Consider the following 20,709-nt stretch of genomic DNA (forward strand, 5'->3'; position numbering starts at 1 on the left):
AGATTATCAAATGCATGCCTGATTGTTCCAAAAAAAAGAACAAACTAATACAATATTGTATATCACCTGTAATTAAAAAAAAAACAAAAAAAACACCTTTCTCTGGCTGGGTAGCTCAGTTTGTTAGAGCAGCCTTCCCAATACACCAAGCTTGTGGGTTCAATCCCCAGTCAAGACACATTCAAGAATCCATACAACAGTTCATCTTTAATCGATACGTGGGTTTCTACCAGAGTGAATCCATGTTATTCTCTTCAGATCTGAAGTTCTGCCTCTGCCTATAATGGCACTGGAAAGTAATGAGAGTAATACAGAAAAAAAATCAATGTTTAGGGGCTTATAGCCACCATTGTTGCCAACCTTCTCCTTCCCTAAGTCCTGAAGGCTATAGGGGTGGTTAGCATGGCATTCACTAATATCCTCCAATGTTGATGCTAACAGTGGAAATGGAAAGAACTTGTTTTCTTGGCATCTGAGTATTACACGCACTGAGTGGTCTTTTAGGTTTGAGTTACGGTATGGCTCCATCATCTGAGGTCTTCAGCAGCTACAGTTGGTGAACCTGACTAGATGGCAAGGCAAGACACTTTTTAAAACAATACTGCTATTGCAGTATTGTTAGGGCATTATCACTTCTCACTTAAGGGTAGTATGGTGAACTTGGGACTACAGGAACAAATCACTCATTTATTTTAAATGCCCAAATCATTTAAAAATAAATGCTTCAAGGATACACATTTCATCCCAAAAGAAACTCTCAGTCAAACAAGAGAATATTCAGTTTCGCCAATACAAAACTTAAATTATCTCTTCAAAATAATTCATGAAGCCCTGGCCAGTTTGGCTCAGTGGTTAGAACGTCCTCCAGAGGACTGAAGAGTCCTGGGTTGATTCCAACCAAGGGAACGTACCTTGGTGGCAGGCTCCTCCCCAGTCAGAGCGTGAGCAGGAGGCAACCAATCCACGTGCCTCTCACGTGGATCTCTCTCTCTCTCTCTCTCTCTCTCTCTCTCTCTCCCTCCCTTCTCCCCCCCCCCACTCCCTCTGAAAAAGCAATGGAAAAAATATCCTCCAGTGAGGATTTAAAAAAAAAAAATTCATGAATACTAGTCTGTCTAAAACGGCCTCACAAATTACTCAGATGGGAAGTGTTTCAACCTTTTTTTTTTTCTTTTTCGCCACCATCCAAATAACCCTTTAAAAACAGAATTTTCCAGCCAGGTGACCAGGTGAGCATGGCTCAGTGGTTGAGTGTCCACCCATGAACTCATGGTTAGATTCCCAGTCAGGACACATGCCTGAGTTGTGGGTTCAATCTCCGGGGGGGGGGGGGGGGGGGGGCAGGAGGCAGCCTATCAGTGATTCTCATCATTGATGTTTCTCTCCCTTCCTCTCTCTGAAATTAAAAGACAAAACAAAAAAACAGGCTTGTCAAAGGGCACTCATGATATAATTTAATACATAAAAATATAGTGTTACAGCTTTATAATCAGGAGATTGATTTGCTATGTTGCAGTTAATTGGCATTACCCAGATAAAACTTATCTCCATTTAGTAAATTGTAACTATTCTCAACTTAATGGTCTGTATATTGCTTCTCGGGGATTATACAGGGTGTCAAAAATAGGTATACAATTTTGAGTATTAGAAGCACAGAGTTTATTCTTATTATTTGTTAATTATTGTATTATTTTCCATACAAACAACTGTAAACCTACTTTTGCCCACCTCGTAAGTATATCAGAAGTTGTGTTTTTTTAACGCATGGAGTACAATGTAAATAGAACCACAATTTGTTAGTTATCATGGTTTCCAGAAAGATTCGAGCCATAAATTGCATACATTAGTGTTGTTGATTTGGCTCACAACAAAACCTATTTTGGTTACATTTAGCATTATCTCAGTTTATATGCTGTCAGGTCTTTAGGTATAACTACAGGTTTTTATTTTCTTTACTCTTTTCTCTTACATTTAATTAGAAGATTATTTTTGATCAGCTGCTACCTGTATAACTGCTGAAGAAAACACACATGGTCACTGACCTAATAGTAAAGCCATTAGGCATTAATCAAGTAAGCCCATAGGTGAATACATGACAGGCATCACAATTTACAACTATACTAAAAGAAAAGAACTGGGTACTATGAGAAAGGATAACCTAGTTTAGATTTGAAGCTCACAAAATCTCTGAAAAACTAGCATTTGAGGCTGGAATAGTGAGAAGTCAGGTAGAGAAAGAGCAAAGCATATACATGCAGCCCCTGATATGGAAACAGCTTTCAAGAAACTGAAAGATGGTGAGGGAGACAGCTAGTGTGGTGAAAGGGGAAGTTGGGAGAGGTAAGCAAAGGCCAGATCATGCAAGGCCTTTAAGGAGCAGTGGAAAAGTTTGACTTTATTACAAGTACAGAAGAAAGCCATCAAGGAGTTCTTAAACATGAGATCACCTTGTAGTCTACACAGAAAAGAAACTGTAGATTAGGAGCATGTCTGAATGGAAGAAATTGACACCTATTCCCAAATATTTTTTATTTGCTTACACATTTTGGGTTACTCCTGTTGTCTTGTTCTGCATCACCCTTTTGTTTTTAAAAGCTGGGAACTACTATGAAGTGGTAGAAAATGTAACCTCAGTAAATGAAGAAAATTACATATGTGTTCATCTACAATTAAAGATGACAAATTGAATGACTTCCCAATTTAACTCTCTGTTTTTGTATTTAGACTTTAAGAAGTTAAGGTCAGTGAAAACTGCCTACGACTTTATACTGTTTTGACTTGTTCTTAGTAGTGCTCCCACAGGTTTTACTTATTTTCTTTAGAAATTCCCTTTTTTAGATTCTATTTTTAATAGAGTGTACAATAAGATTTATCTTTCTGTAGAGGCACGGAGAGCAGGAGAACCATATCTAGTTGTATAAAGAAAGATAATGTGAATATAGGATAAGGGGTCCAAAAAATTGTGGTGGATTATAGAAAAGAGGAAGGATTTAGTATAATAAAATATTCTTGCTGGAGAAAGCTCTAGATACTATAGTTCAGTTTTCTCACATTGTAATTGCGGCAGTTAAGGGCTTAAGAACTCGTTTTAGATAGAATTGTAACCAGAACCTGCGTTTCCTACACTAGTGCTATTTCTACTATTCGAAAGTTAAAAATTGTATGCAATGCCAAAAACATTAGATGAGTTTACTATTTCATGCTTAATGTGGTATGTAGGATAATATTTGATGACCCAATTGATGACATGTGGAAGGATGATCTTTAATGCTTGCTTTCTTCTCATCCCAAACAAATATTTACACCGGAGATGCACTGGACATGTAGACTGCCAAAAACCAGCTATCACACTCTTCTCAAAGCAGGTGTCAAGGACTTGCCTTAACCGGTCTTACAACCTGTTTGCCTGCCCTCCACCCTTCCTTCTCCAGTTGTTGTACAGCATCAGTATACTGTTCTCTCTGTTTCACCTAAAATACTTCCTTGTTAAACCTGCTGTAGAAATTGTCTCTAAAAGAGAACATGAGAATCTACCAAAAAAATTTTAATGATTCTACAATATTTACTTTTTTGCTACTTGTGTCTTTAAAAGAAGAATATAAAACCAATTTTAATTAACTGAAATATCCAGTAGATCAGCAATATTTTTATTTTGCATAGAAGAAAGTTACATATGTTACCAAATAGGAGAAAATTACTTTTAAGTGTAATCAAGTATTGATATTTAACTAAAGGATGTGGTTTATACATTTTGCAATATAGATGATCATCATTCGTTTATTAATTTTTCTCACAAAGTCTTTCCTAATTATTGATACCTACTTTCGTCTGATTTCTGAAGCTTAAAATCTACCCCCCCTTTACATAACACTTAATTTTTCATAAAATGAAAAGACCCTCCAGAGAATTAATTTATTAATTATTTATTCATTCATTGTAATACATTTAAAATAATGTGTACCCATTTACAAAAAGCTCATGAATTTAGAATTAAAAGAGACTTTAACATAAACATTAGGTCAGTTACCTTATGAAGAAACAGAATCATCAGTTAAGTGATTTACCCAGGGTCTTCAAGAATTAAAACTGACTCAAACCTGTTAAATATGTTGTTTTTATTTTCTTAGGCATTTATGCTTTCTTTGGAATAATTATTCTAGTTCTTGTTATGCACTCATGCAAAAGTAAAATTTCAGTGTTTTAAGAAACCTTGGGAAAACGCTGGTTTGTTGAGTCCAGGAAAGGAATTAAGCACAACTGACAGTGACTAGTGTTTGTTACGCATTTTCTAAGAGTGCATAGTGGTATTTCTTCAAAACTTAACTTGCAGATAAGTATAACGAAAGGGAGGCAACTGGCAACCAGAGGAAAAGGAAGTGGTGGAGGTGACCATTTATGTAGATAGTCAGACTTAATAGACAAACTAGCCATGTTACAATCTATGTAAAGAGAGGTAATGATCCCTTGTTAGGGAAAATTATACTTATATTGATGCTGCGTAAATGCCATAATTCCTTCTGTATCCCTGCCAAAAAGGTTTAGCCCGGCCATGTGGCTCAGCCGGTGAGCATTGACCGATGACCCAGGAGGTCTCAGTTCAATTCCTGGTCAGGACACATGCCCAGGTTGCGGGCTCGATCCCCAGTGTGGGGCGTGCAGGAGGCAGCCAGTCAATGGCTCTCTCATCATTGATGTTTCTGTCTCTCTCTCCCCCTCTCCCTTCTTCTTTCTGAAATTAATAAATCAGCCTTTAAAAAAAAATATGGAGAAGGGATTGATAGATGCGAGGAATATTACTTACATGCTGCTTATGCAGTTCTGTGGTTTTGTTGTCCCAATGGTTGATAATATTCCTCTTTCAAAATAATATCTATAGAAATAGTTGAAATTGTGGTCTGATCCATTCTGAAGACATTTGTGTGTTTTTTTCTTGTATGTTTAAACAGATTTATATCTGTTCCACTTATCTGTACTGGATACATTAAATGAGAGTGAGACAGGCCAGTAAGCCAGGACAAGTGTAATACGGAAACTGAAACAGATAGTAATTAAACAGCAGTTTGCAGCCATGTAATAAATTCTATCTTCCCTAAACCAGGGACACTTAGGAGTAAATGGTTTGCACTTCTCTCCAACCAGAGGGTAAATAGCTTAAATCATCCTACTCTGGGAGAATAGATAGAAATCCAATTCGTGCCATTTGCCAACCACACCCAAGCACAAATAAAGTTAAGAGAATAATCCTCATTGGTACATCAGCATAAAGCTGATGAATATTCAATTTTGATCCTCCCCTAAGACCTGCCCTAAACACCCAGCCTTTAAAACCCCTCAGAAAAAAGGTCCAGCACTGGCTTGCCCTCCCAGGACATGCCTGTGCCTCTCCCCAGCATCTCCTAAACGCTAAGGGACCCCATGAGGCTTGCAACTAAGGCAGCAATGGGCAGTGCCAATTCATCCCTAGCAAACCCCCTGAACCAGTCCCCAAGGCCCCCTTTTCTTAGTGAACCAAAGCACCCCAGCCTAGGCTCATTTCCCCAGCCCTTCCTTGTTTCATTGTCTCCAGCTTTAATAACATCTTCTAAAATTCACCTGGACTTGTGAAATTTTTCCTGCACGAAGTCAAGAACCCTTAAGTCTTTATTGAAGGAAGACTACAGATACTGGGGAATTTTCATCTGTGGACATAATGAGATGCTGGATTTTTGGTAAGGCTGCCAGCTTTTCCTAGTAGAAGACATGTAAAAAATATACTGAGATTATCATAATAATGTCAACTGAAGAAATAGGAGATATACATATTTCTCTTCTCCCAAAACATATATATACCCCTTCCTCAGGACATGGGACTATCCCTCTCCCCAGTCACTTTTTAAAAGGCAAATGTCAAGACTAAAAAGAAAAACAGAATAAATAAATATGCAGAAAATTGATCAAGTTCATGTACATGTTTCTGGTGGTGGAAAAAGGGTCCATTTTCTGAGCTGAAGAAGCTGAATTAGGTTAGGAATACACACTTTAACAGCTGATAGCTCAATTGGTGTTTCTTTTTAGATTTAACCCATTGGAATTATAATTATTCAAAGTGTATATACATCTTTGGGGAACACCCTGTATATATCTTCTAGCAGCCTTGGAGCTGATTATATGCAAAACGTCTTAGAAATAAGGCTTATTAAAATGTTCACTAGTAGGTTCCCAGGAGGAAGGAGGGGGTGAAAAAAACGATACCTTTTAGGTGTCTCATAGGAGACACATGAATTTATAACTAGAAAGAATTTTAAATGCCAGGGTATTTTTTTAAACTCGTGATGCCTTGACTGAGATCCCTGGAACCTCCACCGGGTAGGTGATAGTGCAACAGATATAATCCTTAATGCCCAGGTCAAGGCATATCTCCAGGCCAGGAATAAGTCTGCTACCAGAATTGTAACCTGGATTGTGTACAATGCCAAAAGGGAAAAAAGAAATTGAAAATCGGAGTACAAAGTATAAATTCCTGTCTAGAGCCTAGAATAGTAATTATGTAGAAGTACACTTGGGATAGAATGAGCATTACAGAATCAGGTGTAGGTAGGTTAAGACCCAGGTTGATTCCTTTTGTGACAGAAATGCTTCAGTGCAACATTGGAGATATTCATCTTAACCACAAATCAGGTGCAAAATGGAAGCATTCTTTTATCTTTCAAATACCTCTGAAGAAATTAAGATACTGCAGCTGTTCTAGACTGGGTATGTGATAAGATTTGAGAATCATAAAATGGATACGTAACAAATCTTAACTCAAGAACATCCGTATATATATATGTATATATATATATATATATATATATATATATATATACACACACACACATACACATACACGGAGAGTTTCTAGGGCACTAATATTAACTGTTTTGGATCCTTTGCATGTGGTTTCAGGGGCCACAGAACCACACATCCCCTTAGTAGTGCTATTGCTATCTAAGTAAGATAATTTTCAGGTTTGACCCCAAGCTGGTAGCACATTAACTGATTTTACATGGAAATTATTAGGTAGTACCTACCTCAGAACCATCCAGATAAGGATTTGTCTGTTGTCAAGTCTGAGAGCAATACTACTGCATTGTTATCTTGATACCTTACTATTTTGGGGGTAGAGGATGTTAGTAAGAAACAACTAATTATTAAAACATTAACAAGGTGGCAAGTGAAGGGCATGATACATTTTTCAAATTGCTCAGACTTTGCAAAGGAAGGTAATGTAGCACTTCTCTACTTCACAGATCTTTATTGGCTTATAAGCTTCACCCATCCCTAGATTTAGTCAAAGTTGATATAAGAGGACAGTAGGAACAGCAACAAGCAGAATTCCTAAATTGTCACTGATTCTCCGAGCTGCAAATTCTCCACACTGATATTCTACAAAAGGCAGAAGAATCTTGAGAGTAGGTATAAAAACAGATCATTCAACCCTGAGAGACAGTATATATATACCCATTTGGCCAGGACATAGGCCTTAGACATTAAGTACTCCGTCTACTCAGTTCTTGAGGGGTTATAACTTCTTGGCTTCCAGATCTAAGAACATCTCACTGATGGCAACCACTGAAACTCATAAATAAATATACTGTTGACGTGGTGGGAGATGGAGGATAAGACTTCCAAGCAATGGGATTGATTATTTCTACTGAGCCTCACCACTAAAAGATAGTAAGGAAGTAGTATAAATACATCATGCTGCTCAAAGTGCCTCTCAGACCTTTAGGGCAGATTTCCTAAGGAACATCCTTATGCATTTTATCTACCTACTACCCATCAGTAATGGTAGCTTGTTGGATAGTGAGTTTTAGTCTCACTGTGAATGTTTTCATTGCAAGTTCTACAGAGCTTCCCAGTCAGGAGTTTATCATGTCCATGCCTCCTAACAATTCCAAGAGAAACTATTCTTAGGGATGTGAAAAGCCTAGAAATGAAACAAAAAAAGGGGGATGGACTTGGACAAAGCCATCCTGGGTTATTTCCTGTTTAGAATTGAGGCATTTCAGGTGGCCTGTCCTTGTTTAAATGGCCTGTCACCCTGAAGTACAAGCAGAATTATGATCTTGCCTACTTGCCAGTAAGCCCAATAAGCATTTATTTGACTTTAGATCTTTTCAGTTATAGGCCACCCTAGGGTCCCCAGTGGACCTAGTGGCTCTCAGACTAGTAACTAATCTCCCCTCTAACAAGGTACCCTAGACAGCCAGCTTGCCTGGCTTTGTTCAGTGCCCTCGATGCATCGTTCTCTTTTTCCCTCTATCCAAGTAGAAGTTTTAGTGTAGAGGTCAGGTAGATGATTTTTGTGCTAAGCACAGGGCCGAGGGTGATTTGAAAGTGAAATAAAACGTAACCAAAGCCCTCCAGATTAAAGGGGAGCTCTTTCCAGTCGGCGCCGAGCTATGGGCATCTCTCGGGACAACTGGCACAAGCGCTGCAAAACTGGGGGCAAGAGAAAGCCCTACCACAAGAAGCGAAAATATGAGCTGGGACGCCCTGCTGCCAACACTAAGATTGGACCCCGCCGCATGCACACAGTTCGAGTGTGGGGAGGCAACAAGAAGTACCGAGCCTTGAGGTTGGATGTGGGCAACTTCTCCTGGGGCTCAGAGTGTTGCACGTGCAAAATGAGGATTATTGATGTTGTCTACAGCGCATCCAACAACGAACTGGTCTGCACTAAGACCCTAGTAAAGAACTGCATTGTGGTCATTGACAGCACACCATACTGACAGTGGTACGAGTCCCACTATGCACTGCCCCTGGGCCGCAAGAAGGGGGCCAAGCTGACTCCTGAGGAGGAAGAGATTTTAAACAAAAAACGATCAAAGAAAATTCAGAAGAAATATGATGAAAGGAAAAAGAATGCCAAAATCAGCAGTCTTCTAGAGGAGCAGTTCCAGCAGGGTAAGCTTCTTGCACGCATCGCTTCAAGACCAGGCCAGTGTGGCCGAGCAGATGGCTATGTGCTCGAGGGCAAGGAGCTGGAGTTCTATCTGAGGAAAATCAAGGCCCGGAAAGGCAAATAAATCCTCTTTCCTTCTGTCCTAGCTCATGTAATAAAGGTGTTTAATCTGGAAAAAAAAAAAAGATTAAAGGGGAAATTTAGGCATAAAGCAGCTGGACAGAAACTAGAAATTCAGATAGAAGGTAACAGAACAAAACCCAGAAAGACTAGGTTAGAGTAAGAGGGTTCATAAAGAAGGGTGAAATGTAAAATCCTGAAATACTCCCTGAGATACAGCCACAGTAGCCATAAGTACCTTTATATCCTCAGGTGGGAAAGAAGTTGTTCAAGGGCTCTAAGCTGTCTCATACTCCAAGTTGGTTTCTATACCACCACCAACACTCCCATCCCCATGCCCATGCTAATAGGGAGCCTGCCAAGCTTTCACAGAAACTAGTCATTCAAGGCCAGATTTAAAGCTTGGAGGTAGAATTCTGTTACTAATAATGGCAGCTCTTATTCTTGCAACAAACAACCTCTCAGTTTGAATTTTAGATTTGTGTTATGTCTTATTTCACTAAATTTTCAAAGCATCCCTGAGAGAAGGGTAGTAGTCCAATTATACTTTATTGCAGGGACAGACTCTTCATTTGCCCTCCAGTAGTTTACACTGAAGGTTAAATCTATAAACTCCAAAAGTCTACTGTATATCAGGCATTGTTCAGTTAAGATTCATTATATTAGTTTTTGTGCAGTAGGCACTGTTGTTTTGTGAAGTTATCCACTTCTGACCTCATTGGAACAGCTATTACTAGAGAAGTGTTTTTATTTTATTTCATTTATTTATTTATTAAATATATCTTTATTGGTTTCAGAGAGAAGAAGGGAGAGGGAGAAAGAGAAACATCAGTGATGAGAGAGTCTTCATTGATCAGCTGCCTCCTGCATGTCCCCAACTGGGGATCGAGCCCACAACCCCAGCATGTACCCTGACTGGAAATCGAACCTCAATCTTCTGGATCCTAGGTTAATGCTCAACCGCCGAGCCAAGCCTGGCTGGCTGTAGAGAAGTGTTTTTAAAAAGCGTTAAAATTGAGAGAAAGAATAGCAAGAAACAACGGAGAAAACAAAATCTTTAGGGGGAAAAATGTGGTAGTAAATTAATTATTGACTGTAAGATGATGTAACTAATTTTTCTTTAGCATAGAGAGAGAACACTCCCCATCTAAATTTTATTAGGTTAGCATAACCTTAATACAAAAACCTGACAAGAAGAGTATGAAAGGGGACAATTAAAGACCATTCTCACCCATGAATGTAAAAAAATCTTGTGCAAATATTAGCAAAATGAGTCTAGCAATGTATGAAAAAGTATACATTATCATCAAATTAGGATTATTCCAAGAATGCCAAGTGGGTTTTGTGGAATTTATCCCATTAAAACTCCTAGGAAAAGGGGAAACTTTCTTAATCTCTAAAGGGTAGCCATAAAAATTCTATAGGAAAAGTTATACTTAAAAAGAATATTACTGTCATTGTTTCACCATTGAAGACCAGGAGCTTATTCGACAGTGTACTGGAATCCCAGCCAGTGCAGTAAGTCAAGAAACAGTAATGAGAGAATAAGAATTTACAAACTTGTATATTAATCAGCACACCAAAATATATTGCATATGTATACATCAGCAAACAATTAGAAAATAGGATTTTAAAAAAGATATAAGTAAATAGAGATACATTGTTCAGGAATACTAACACTCAAAGATTTCAGTTCTTCCCCAATTGATTTCTAGATTCAGTGCCGCTCATCAACATCCCGTCAGAGTATCACTTAAAATTATTAAGGTATCAAAGTTAATCCAAATGACAGATCCCCATAGGGTAGTTGTGTAGGTGTTACTGCAAACTGATACTACCTCTGAGAGCAGTTTGTAGTCTGTTTCCGGTACATTTTATGAAATAGAATTTTTATAGTATTGGAAGCTTTTATATCCAAAGACTTGCTAGAATCCTTACACATTTAAAGACCACTGAAATATATCACTTTCTTCCATGTAACGAGTAAAATTTGCCTTTTTAAAGTGACTTCAGAATTTCAGAAGAGAACCACAAAGCTGTGAATTTATAGATACCAGTCCAGGTTTTACTTTTTTTTTCTTTTGCCATCTGGTGGTGGCCAAGACCATTTCCTTCCTCTTTCCCCAGATACATATTTTCACATTCTGAACAACTACCTCACCCTTATTTTTTCATTCAGTCTTTGATTTTTTAAAAATTTTGTTTTTGTTGCTGTTGTTTTGGCATATGTGGGAAGTTCTTTTATCCTTATTTTTCTTTCTCCATTGGACTCTCCATTACATTCTCTCTTGTTCATACTGGAGCAAAACATGTTCATCTTCATTGCCCTGCTTTAATCTGACTCAGTGAGTAAAAGCATGGGCTCTGAACCCAAACTGAAGCCTGGCTTCACTGTTTACTAGCATTATGATCTTAGGAAATTTAAACTTTGTTTTCTCATCTGTAAATTGGATAGGGGTCCAGGGGAATAATGGTATCTAACAGGGTTGTTATGAGGATTAAAAAAGGTTAATATTTATGAAGTTTTTACAATAAGATCTAGCTATATAAGTATATTTAAATAAACACTAGTCTGGCTTTCATAACCTAGCAAAATTTCAAACCTGCAAATTTAGATTCTTCAGTATCAAAAGTTAGTGCTAATACTATTTGATTTGTTTTGTTTTACAAACTTCATCTCAGCTAACATTGGCTTTTAAGTGTTGACATCCCGCTTACAAAAGAGGATATAGCTCCCCACTGCCACTGTTCCACACCGTTCCCATTCCTCCAACTTCCCATGTCAGTATCTTTGGATCTTTCTTTCAGGATTCCTGAGAGAAGTTTCTTTCAATATAAACCTCTGGTCTTCTGAGTTAGGGAGAATGTCTAGGGAACTGAATTCCAAAATATACTTTTAACCAGTCCTTATTTTTGCCCAGTGAGATTTATATTTTATTTTGTAACCTCCTATGTAGTTTGAAAATTTTTTTAAATTTTTATTTATTGATTTTGAGAGAGAGACTTGTTCCACTTATTTATGCATTTGTTGATTAATTCTTGTATGTGCCCTGACCAGGGATGGAACCAGCAGCTACAGTGTATCAGGAAGATGCTCTAACCAACTGAGCTACCCTACCAAGGCCTGGTTTGAAATTTTTTAAACTTGTCTTGCAATACTTTTATAATTGCAGTGTTATATTTTTAACATATCAAATCTTTAAAATGCAGCTTGTTTAATAATTATTTGAGTGTAGTAGTATTATCTACATTTACATTTGTCTTTTGACTGGCTCCAGTTTATTTTACAGCAATTTTAATTGCCTGAGAACAAAAGCTTTGCTGTTGTTTGGTAGTTTTTGTTTTATTGGAACAGCTTATTTTATTTACTACTTGGTAAGGAATGGCTGAATGGATAATTGTTCAAATGCAGTGTTAACTGTAAATAGTTTCATAATCTTGTTTATAACTCTTAGAAAGTCAAACCAGAATACCAGAAATATAAGCCCTGTTTTGGGGCGGGGAAAATTCATCATTTATAATCATCAGTAATCCTTAAATTTCCCAAAATTTATGGTTACTTTGATTAGATTGTATCAGGGATTTTCAACTCATGGCGCACAAACTAATTACTAAAGTTCTGCAGCACACCACAAAATATATTTTTTCCAATATGACAAAAAATAGGTATAATTTTGATTCATTCACACCAGTTGGCTATTGTTGTGTTGGCTATTGTCTTCTTTTTTTTTTTTTTTTTTTTTGGTATTTGACAATCTAAGGTGAAAGAGGTGTTTGCCCCTGACTAAATAGTCAGTTGTTGCATGTTTTAAAAATTCTTGTGGCATCCCAGTGTGGATTATACTGTGCTATAGACAGGTTCTGCATCCATGGATTCAATCAACCAGGGATTGAAAATATTCCCCCAAAAATGTTACGTTGTTGCTGACATGCACTGTGTAGTTAGGACTACATGGTTGCATCTGTACTGAACATGTATTGACTTACCCCCTTATTATTATTTCCTAAACAATATAATATAACGACTAGTTACATGGCATTTATATTGTATTAGGTATTACAAGTAATCTAGTGATAATTTAAAGTATATAGAGTTTGTGCATAAGTTATATGCAAATATGGTGCCGTTTTATATAAGAGACTTGAGCATCTTTGGTATCCTTTGGAGTCCTGGAACCAATCCCCCTCAGATACGAAGGGATGATTGGTATGGAATTGGTATGGATTGGTATGTGGTGTGGAATGTATTGAATAAGTATTCACCTGAAAAGCATCCCAGAAACAGATTTACTTACAAATGAGGAGGGAATAATGTGTATCTGTGAAATGTTACCAACGTACTATGACATCTCTTCCGTGAATTTATTTTTTTTAAAAATATATCTTTATTGATTTCAGAGAAAGGAAGAGAGCAGGAGAGAGAGGGTTGAAACATCAATGATGAGAGAGTCGTCATTGACCGGCTGTCTCCTGCACGCCCCCAACTGGGGATAGAGCCCACAATCCAGGCATGTACCCTGACCAGGAATCGAACCGCGATCTCCTGGATCCTAGGACGATGCTCAACTGCTGAGCCTCGTCCAGCCAGGCTCTTCTGTGAACTTTGGGAATAAGCATGTGTTGAAAAATCTTTCCATAGAGGTGCCAAAAACTGATGGGGAAGGGGGAGGCATGTGTCCATGTTTTAGTTTATGCTCTGCAACGTGTAGAGGTATGGCTTTGAATACTGAGCTAATTACACTTTCCAGGCACCAAATCCTTGATGGGAATCTATGGTATTAGTATATGCAAAAATTAACAACCTGTCCTTCTGCTTAATCTGGAAGACTTGATTCACTTGTTAGGGCATTGGTTGAGCGGATCATCAGGATTATTAAGTATTTAGAATACTGTATGGGCTATGTTCAGAAATTAGTTGGCTAATAGTCTCAATCAAATGTTTTTATATTTTCTTATGGTTTACTTGCAACTCTAGCTTACAGAGAACCTTTCAAAAATATGATTCTTTTGACTATGCATTAAAATGTATAGATAGCCTAATTGATTTGAATTGCTCATTTTTAATAAAATGGCTTTTAGATTAGAATTGGGTTAGCTATTGTGATATTTCTGTCAAGATAACATTCTTCTGAAACAGTATAGTGTAGGTACCTCATTTATTTATTTTTAATTTTTATTTTTTTAATATGTCTTTTATTGATTTCAGAGAGAGGAAGGGAGAAGGAGAGAGAAAGAGAAACATCAATGATGAGAGAGTCATTGATGGGCTGCCTCCTGCATGCCCCTGACTGGGGATCGAGCCCGCAACCCGGGCATATGCCCTGACCGGGAATTGAACCTGGATTTCCTGGATCCTAGGTTGATGTTCAACCGCTGAGCCACGCCTGGACGGGCTAGGTATCTCTTTTAGTTCTGTGTGGTTTATAGTGTTCAACAGGAAGATCTATAAAAATTGCCTACATGTACTTTTATGGGAAGGCTTCAGCATTTCAAGCTAATATGGATATGGAACATGTAAGCTCTAGTCCTAGATTGTCTTGGTTTGAAAGATCTAGTTCAGCACTGCCTAATAGGGCTTTCTGCAATGATTGAAATGTTCTTTCTGCACTGTGCAATTTGGTATCCACTAGTCATATGTGGCTAGGTGACTGAGGAACTGAATATATAATTTTGATTAAATTTAAATAGCCATATGTAGTTAGTGGCTCCTGTATTAGACAGTGTAGTGAGTGTTAAGGAACTGAGGGAAAACATAAGTATAGAAATGGCTACATTGACCTATGTAGGACTTACATTTTTAAGTTTTTATTCTCATGTAGTGCAGATAGTGTGGTCTCTGTCTTCAGAGTTGAATTTTCTTAGCAAAGTCACTTAGTTATGTTCTCTGATCTCTCAGGCAGTGGAGTGCCTCTGCTGCTGATCCCTATAATAATGGTCTAAAAGAGGAAAGAAACACAGCCTACCGCAAAGAGACCAAAGATTTTCACAAGCTATATTTCTGTGTAACACATACACAACAAATAAGGTAGAAAATGTGTTAAAACAACATTAAACACATAGTTTCTGAGTTACACTCAGTGGAATTCTTGATCATTATAAATGTTTTGGATGTTCCATCTTCACTGAAAAAGCATATTATCAAACTTTCTATAAGATGAATATTCAGCTTCTCTGTATACACTAAACTCTGTAATGTATATGGCTCTCTAAAGACCATAACATTTATGGTTCCTACTTATCACTGTACTTGGGTAAAGGCTGCTACAGATTACATACTGGATCTTAGGGTGGCCGTGCCTAACTTGCTTGGTACTCTCAAAGGATACTAAAGTTAATTTAATTTTCCTTTTTTTGGTGCTTGCTTTAGGCTACTGAGCTGTTATATAATTGACCACCTTTGAATGGTAGTATGGTGATTTCTTTGGGATCAGTCTATTGGGATATGTTGGGCTCCTGGCCTTGTGCAGAACTGACCTAAAATCTGATTTCTTTTTCATAGTTGAATATGTATCTTCTCTACTGTCACTTCTGACTTTAGTCCATTCTGATCTTTGCTATCTCTTGCTGTTAATAATCAAACATCCACTTCATTTTTCCATTTCTGGTGTAAGGCTCTGCTATAAATCTAATTATTTATTTATTTTTAAATCCTTACCCAAGGATTTGTTTGGTTCTAGAGAAAGAGGAAGGCAGAAGGGGACAGAGAAACATCAGCTGGTTGCCTCATGCATGCACCCCAACTGGGGATTGAACCCATGACTCTTCAGTGCACGGAACAACACTCTAACAACTGAGCACACCAGCCAGGGCTATAAGTCTAATTTTATTTTTTCTGGTTTCTTCTGTCAGTTTACCTTAAAAACATCAGGCTTTAATTTTTATAACCAAAAGTAAGCATTAAAAGTGGGTTTTTAATTTTTCCCCCCCTTTTTGTTTATTTAATTTTTTTCTTTTTAGTTTTTCTTTGTCCTTTGTGGTTTTTTTTTTAATGGTAGCAAATGGACTAGTCTTTACATTTTGTTCAGTCTTCCCATTTTTAATTATTTTTTGTCTTTAAATGCCCAGAGATTTGTTTTTAAGAAAATAAATTCTGGAAAATGTTGCTGAATCATTTGGAACCTCTAGAAGCCTGATTTCTAAATAAATGGGCCTATAACTAACTGGAAGTAGTTGCAGATTCTCTAGGTAAATGATAAATTCTGACATTCTACAGAACAATATACAAAATTATTTCTCCAGATTTATTCATAAATGAAGTCAAATTCAAAATAATTTAACTGGACTTTAAAATATAGTTATTAACATGAAATCTCTAGTATGTCACAATTTAAGTGATTTTTCATATACTATCTATACTCCAAATTGGATGGAGCATAGTTGTCACAAGATACAAGCATTTTAAAATGTTTTTCTCTAAAACCTTCTTTAAAAGACTGTTGAGCCCTAAAAGAATCAGTTGTCCTTTGTAGATGTAGTAATATGAGTCAATCTACATTACCAAGAAACTATTAAAAAGGAGATCGAAGGGAGATTTTTTTCAGTAAATTGTTATTACCTCAGGAATTGACAAGAGTCATTTCAGTAATTTTTTCTGTCAGAAGAGAGGAAGGAGATAACTGTAGGTTATTCTATTTGGGGACATTTCTTTTTTAACACTATTCTTCCTGTTTTGCTGAGAAAGAACTCAGATGTTCGTCTTTTTTCTTTTGTCATTGAGTAGGGAAAGTTACCAGGAGAAGCAGGTTCTTAAATTAATTCACACAGTTTTAGGAAATTCCTCCTGCTATAAGTGAAGTAACTCTGAGTCTCCTGCCAAAAGGAAAACCTTAATTTTCACAATGGGCCATCTGTTTAGCATTGAATTGACCTTTCATTTTGTGAACTGATTTTGAGAGAGGCAAGATTTCTTCCTCCCTGGAAGACTATCCTATTCTGAGCTTCCTAACGCTGCACAAGCACCAAGTGATTGTAGTGCCTAGCAGTTCTTTTTCCCACATACACCTACCCCTAAACTTACGTTCATAGCTTTTTATTTGACTGCTTCTACTTTATCCCCATACAAGAAACTTAAGTAGCTATCACAAAACATATTTGCTTTCTTTGTTAACATGTATTTGGTAAACTTTTTTCTTTTCTGGGGGCTTCTTAGATGCAGAGAGTTTAATTAATCTTATTAATTTACTAACTCATTCACTTAAAAAATATTGGAAACCCTGTTATGTGTCAGATACTCTACTTGGCATTAGGTGTCTGGTGGTATGCCAGCAGATAAGATTTTATCCCCCTGGAACATTATCATCATCAATGAATATGGGTCCTGCTCTTGTTCTACTTGATTTTTATTTTTTTCCCTTCATCTTCCTTTCTCTTTTCCCCCTCCATAAACATCCACTCAGATATGCATGTCCTTAGATATTTGTTCTTGAAGATATATCACATTTATGTGTTTGTGGTTTTTATTTTATCCTCATTAAAATGATATCTTATTATGATGTAAAATTCTAAATTCAACATTTATTTTTTTCTTCCTTTAATACTGTCCCTCCGATGTTTCTGGTTTCTAGTGTTGCTATTAAAAAGTCAGCTATTCATTGGATTCTTGTTCCTTTGTAATCAATCTGCTCTTAAGTATCTGTTTGGCAGTGAACTATTTCAATCTGAATTTACTTTAATTCTGAGAAATTCTTAGATTATCGTATCTTTATTTTCTCCCGTTTTCCTGTGGCTTCTGTAAGTATTGGCAATGGTGTTCCTATGTCTGTGCTCAGATTTTCTTTTCTATTTTTCATTTCTTCATCCTCCTCCCCCTGAACAATACCATATTTGGGAATTCCTTAGCCTGATCTTTCAGCCTACTGATGCATTCAAGAGTTATCAATTCTCATACCCACCTAATCAGTTTAATTTTTTATTTCAGATGCTGAATTTTTTTTAGATCAGGGATTCCAGTTGGATGGAGTTTTCTTTGACACTCTTTTTCACTTCATCCTTAAGTAGTTCTCTCTCTCTCTTTCTCTTAGGCTTGTTATAACTTATTTTAAATCCTTGTTTGGCCCAAAAAGTCTGTTAAGTCATTCAATTTGTTGTCTGTCCTTTATGGTTTTTGTGTGCCCTGAGATATCTATCACTTTCCTCCTACAATTATTCACTGTCTCATCAAGATTTTGTTGCCGAACCCAGCCAACGTGGCTCAGAGGTTGAGCATCGACTTATGATCCAGGCGATGGAGGTTTGGTTCCCGATCAGGGCACGTGCCCGGGTTGCAGACTCAATCTCCAGTAAGGGGCGTGCGGGAGGCAGCCGGTCAATGATTCTCTCTTATCATTTATGTTTCTATCTCTCTCTCCCTCTCCCTTTCTCTCTCTGAAATCAATAAAAACATATTAATTTGTTGCCGAGGAATGACTAGTAAATGGCAGTTTTATTCAGATGATTTTTATATAAAATAAATTGGACTTAAAATTATCAAAATTTAACAAGATATTTTAATGATTCTTAAGGTTTTTTATTAAGAATAAAATGTTGCTGCTCTATACCAGGCCTATCATGAGGAAGGTGCTAATTTGCAAGTTTTTGTTACCAAGTGGACACCAGTTATCTGGGTTTGAGGCAGTGATGGGAATTTCTTCTGCCGCCCTGAAGAAGGTCAGATTGTCTTTTCATTAAACTAGACCCTACCTAGCACTGCAGCCTTTCTCCTGTGTGCTGCTCACCTTTGGTGTTCATCCCCATAAGCATCTCTGAAGCATTATATATGTTCAGTCAGCCAGTTTTACTTCAAAATTACTTTATTATAGTATATAAAAATCTTCATGTTCAGGAGGTAAATTATAGGAACATAATCTAGCTATCTACAGTTTCCTTACAATCAAGCTTTTAATAGGCTGTTGTGCAATAGCAGTCGATGGCATGTAAGATATTGGGGGCAAGAAATAACATAGCTTTGCTATATTGTACCTTCTACCTGAACTTTTTTCCGGGGCCATCCACTTATCTGGAACTGACCCTTTGAACTCCCTTTCCTTCCATTTTCTTCACCAGGTCCTTTACCCTCCTGACCAAAATAATAAATTTGTAGCCAAATTCTGTAGTCCACATTGCTAATTTATCACACATTCTTTGCCTGCCAAGCCCAGGGCATGCCCTCCTCCGAGTCCTTTTTAGCACAACCCTTCAGGGAGTTTGGCACTAGAGATGATACCTAGTTGTCATTTTTGTTCTAGCTCTCTTGTTCCAGTCGGACTAAGACATTAACATATTCAGGCTGTATTTGCTTTGAAGGCTGAAAAGGAATAAAGGTAAAATAACAAGTAGCAAGTAAAATTGTTTCCCAGTACCCAGTAGACACTTCTCTGCCCTTTCTTACTCATGTTTTTAAAGCCTTTTATGTCATTCCAACCCTTGTTTCTATCTGTGCTGTTTCTGCTGCTTCTTTCTGCCTAATTAGTTCATGGTAGGAAATAAACACATTTGTATTGAGCAGTACAGACTAGATTTTAATTCAGAAGTAAGTGAAAAGGACGTTCTTTTCTTTCCAAATATTTTCGCCTCTTTAGTCACCCCTGAGATAATTTCTTCTCATTTTTGGTATAATGATGTACATTTTTTCCTATCCTTGTATTTAGTGAAAATTAGGTACCACCAAGCCTGTGGAAGGTGTTTATTTTGAATGCCTTCTTCCTTGAACTAAGCAAAGGTCTGTTACTGCTAGAAGAAGATAGGAATTTGAGAAAGGACAACATAGAAGGAAATGCTGGTAGGGCAAACAAGTACAGTATTTATTTTTGTTCCTGAGTTGATATGAGGTGGATATTTATAAAATAAAAGACATAGGAGAAAGTGGACCATTCCTAAGTCAGTCAACTATCTGGCCATTGCTTTATTATGTGCCTAAACTGTATCATTGTACTTGTTCTTCACAACCACTCTGTTCAGTGTAGGCAATTGGCCTTACTTAGGAACACAATGAGAGTCAAAAAGGTAAATAATTTTCCCAAAGGCACACAACTAGTAAATGGTAGAGTTGGGATTCCACCCCCCTCTCTCTGGCTACAAACCTTTATGTTCCTTCCCATCTAACCATTTAGGAAATTTTACTTTTACCAGATTTTACCTTTTTTCCATAATGCACTTTGTAGTATAGCCTTTTTAATATGGGCAATGATTACACACAAGCATACATTTTAATGTTTTGTAGGTTATTTGGGCCTCTGGCACTATGGCTAAAATGATAAGGTTATGGTATAAGTAGTGTTCTGAGCCCTCGACAGTATAGCTCAGTGATATAGGACAGTGATTGAGCCAGGTGTCAAATCATGACTCTACCACTGCCTCTCACCTTGTGAGAGACCAACATACAGGGTTGTTTTGAGGATTAAACATGGAATATGCATAGAACACTTAGCACAATGCCTGACAAATAGTAATGCTTCATAACTGCTATTATATATTTACTATATCATGTTAAGTCCCTGCCTTCTCCATGAGATTCTGAGAATTTTCACAGAAATTATAAACTGTACCTCCTATGTTGTTACTTGCAGAGAAATAACAAACATTACTTCTACTCTTCTATTACTTTTCATATTTTGGGTAATTATTTTAAAATATAATAACTACTATTTGAAATATATATATATCTAGTATTTGAGTCCCTCTCCTGA

General features: G+C 37.1%; 1 protein-coding gene and 1 pseudogene across 4 annotated transcripts in view; both read left to right on the forward strand.

The window, feature by feature from the left end:
- Positions 1–20,709, forward strand: part of ABHD17B (abhydrolase domain containing 17B, depalmitoylase) — a 37,310-nt gene that overhangs the window by 8,735 nt on the left and 7,866 nt on the right. The window contains exon 1 of one of the 3 annotated variants that reach the window (XM_081151140.1): positions 18,592–18,691. The exons of 1 other annotated variant lie outside the window; for it this stretch is intronic. In XM_081151140.1, coding sequence (XP_081007266.1) covers positions 18,593–18,691 — 99 coding nt within the window. In that variant the 5' untranslated portion in view covers position 18,592. Of the gene's footprint in view, positions 1–18,591; positions 18,692–19,269; positions 19,345–20,709 lie in introns of those variants that run through there. One more of the 3 variants, XM_081151142.1, reaches the window with a different exon arrangement.
- On the forward strand, positions 8,403–9,104 carry LOC308563848 (small ribosomal subunit protein eS8 pseudogene; annotated as a pseudogene). The gene has a single exon. The product of its transcript is annotated as a small ribosomal subunit protein eS8 pseudogene (transcript).

This window comes from Miniopterus schreibersii, assembly GCF_964146895.1.
Source record: "Miniopterus schreibersii genome assembly, chromosome: 11".
NCBI lineage: Eukaryota > Metazoa > Chordata > Mammalia > Chiroptera > Miniopteridae > Miniopterus > Miniopterus schreibersii.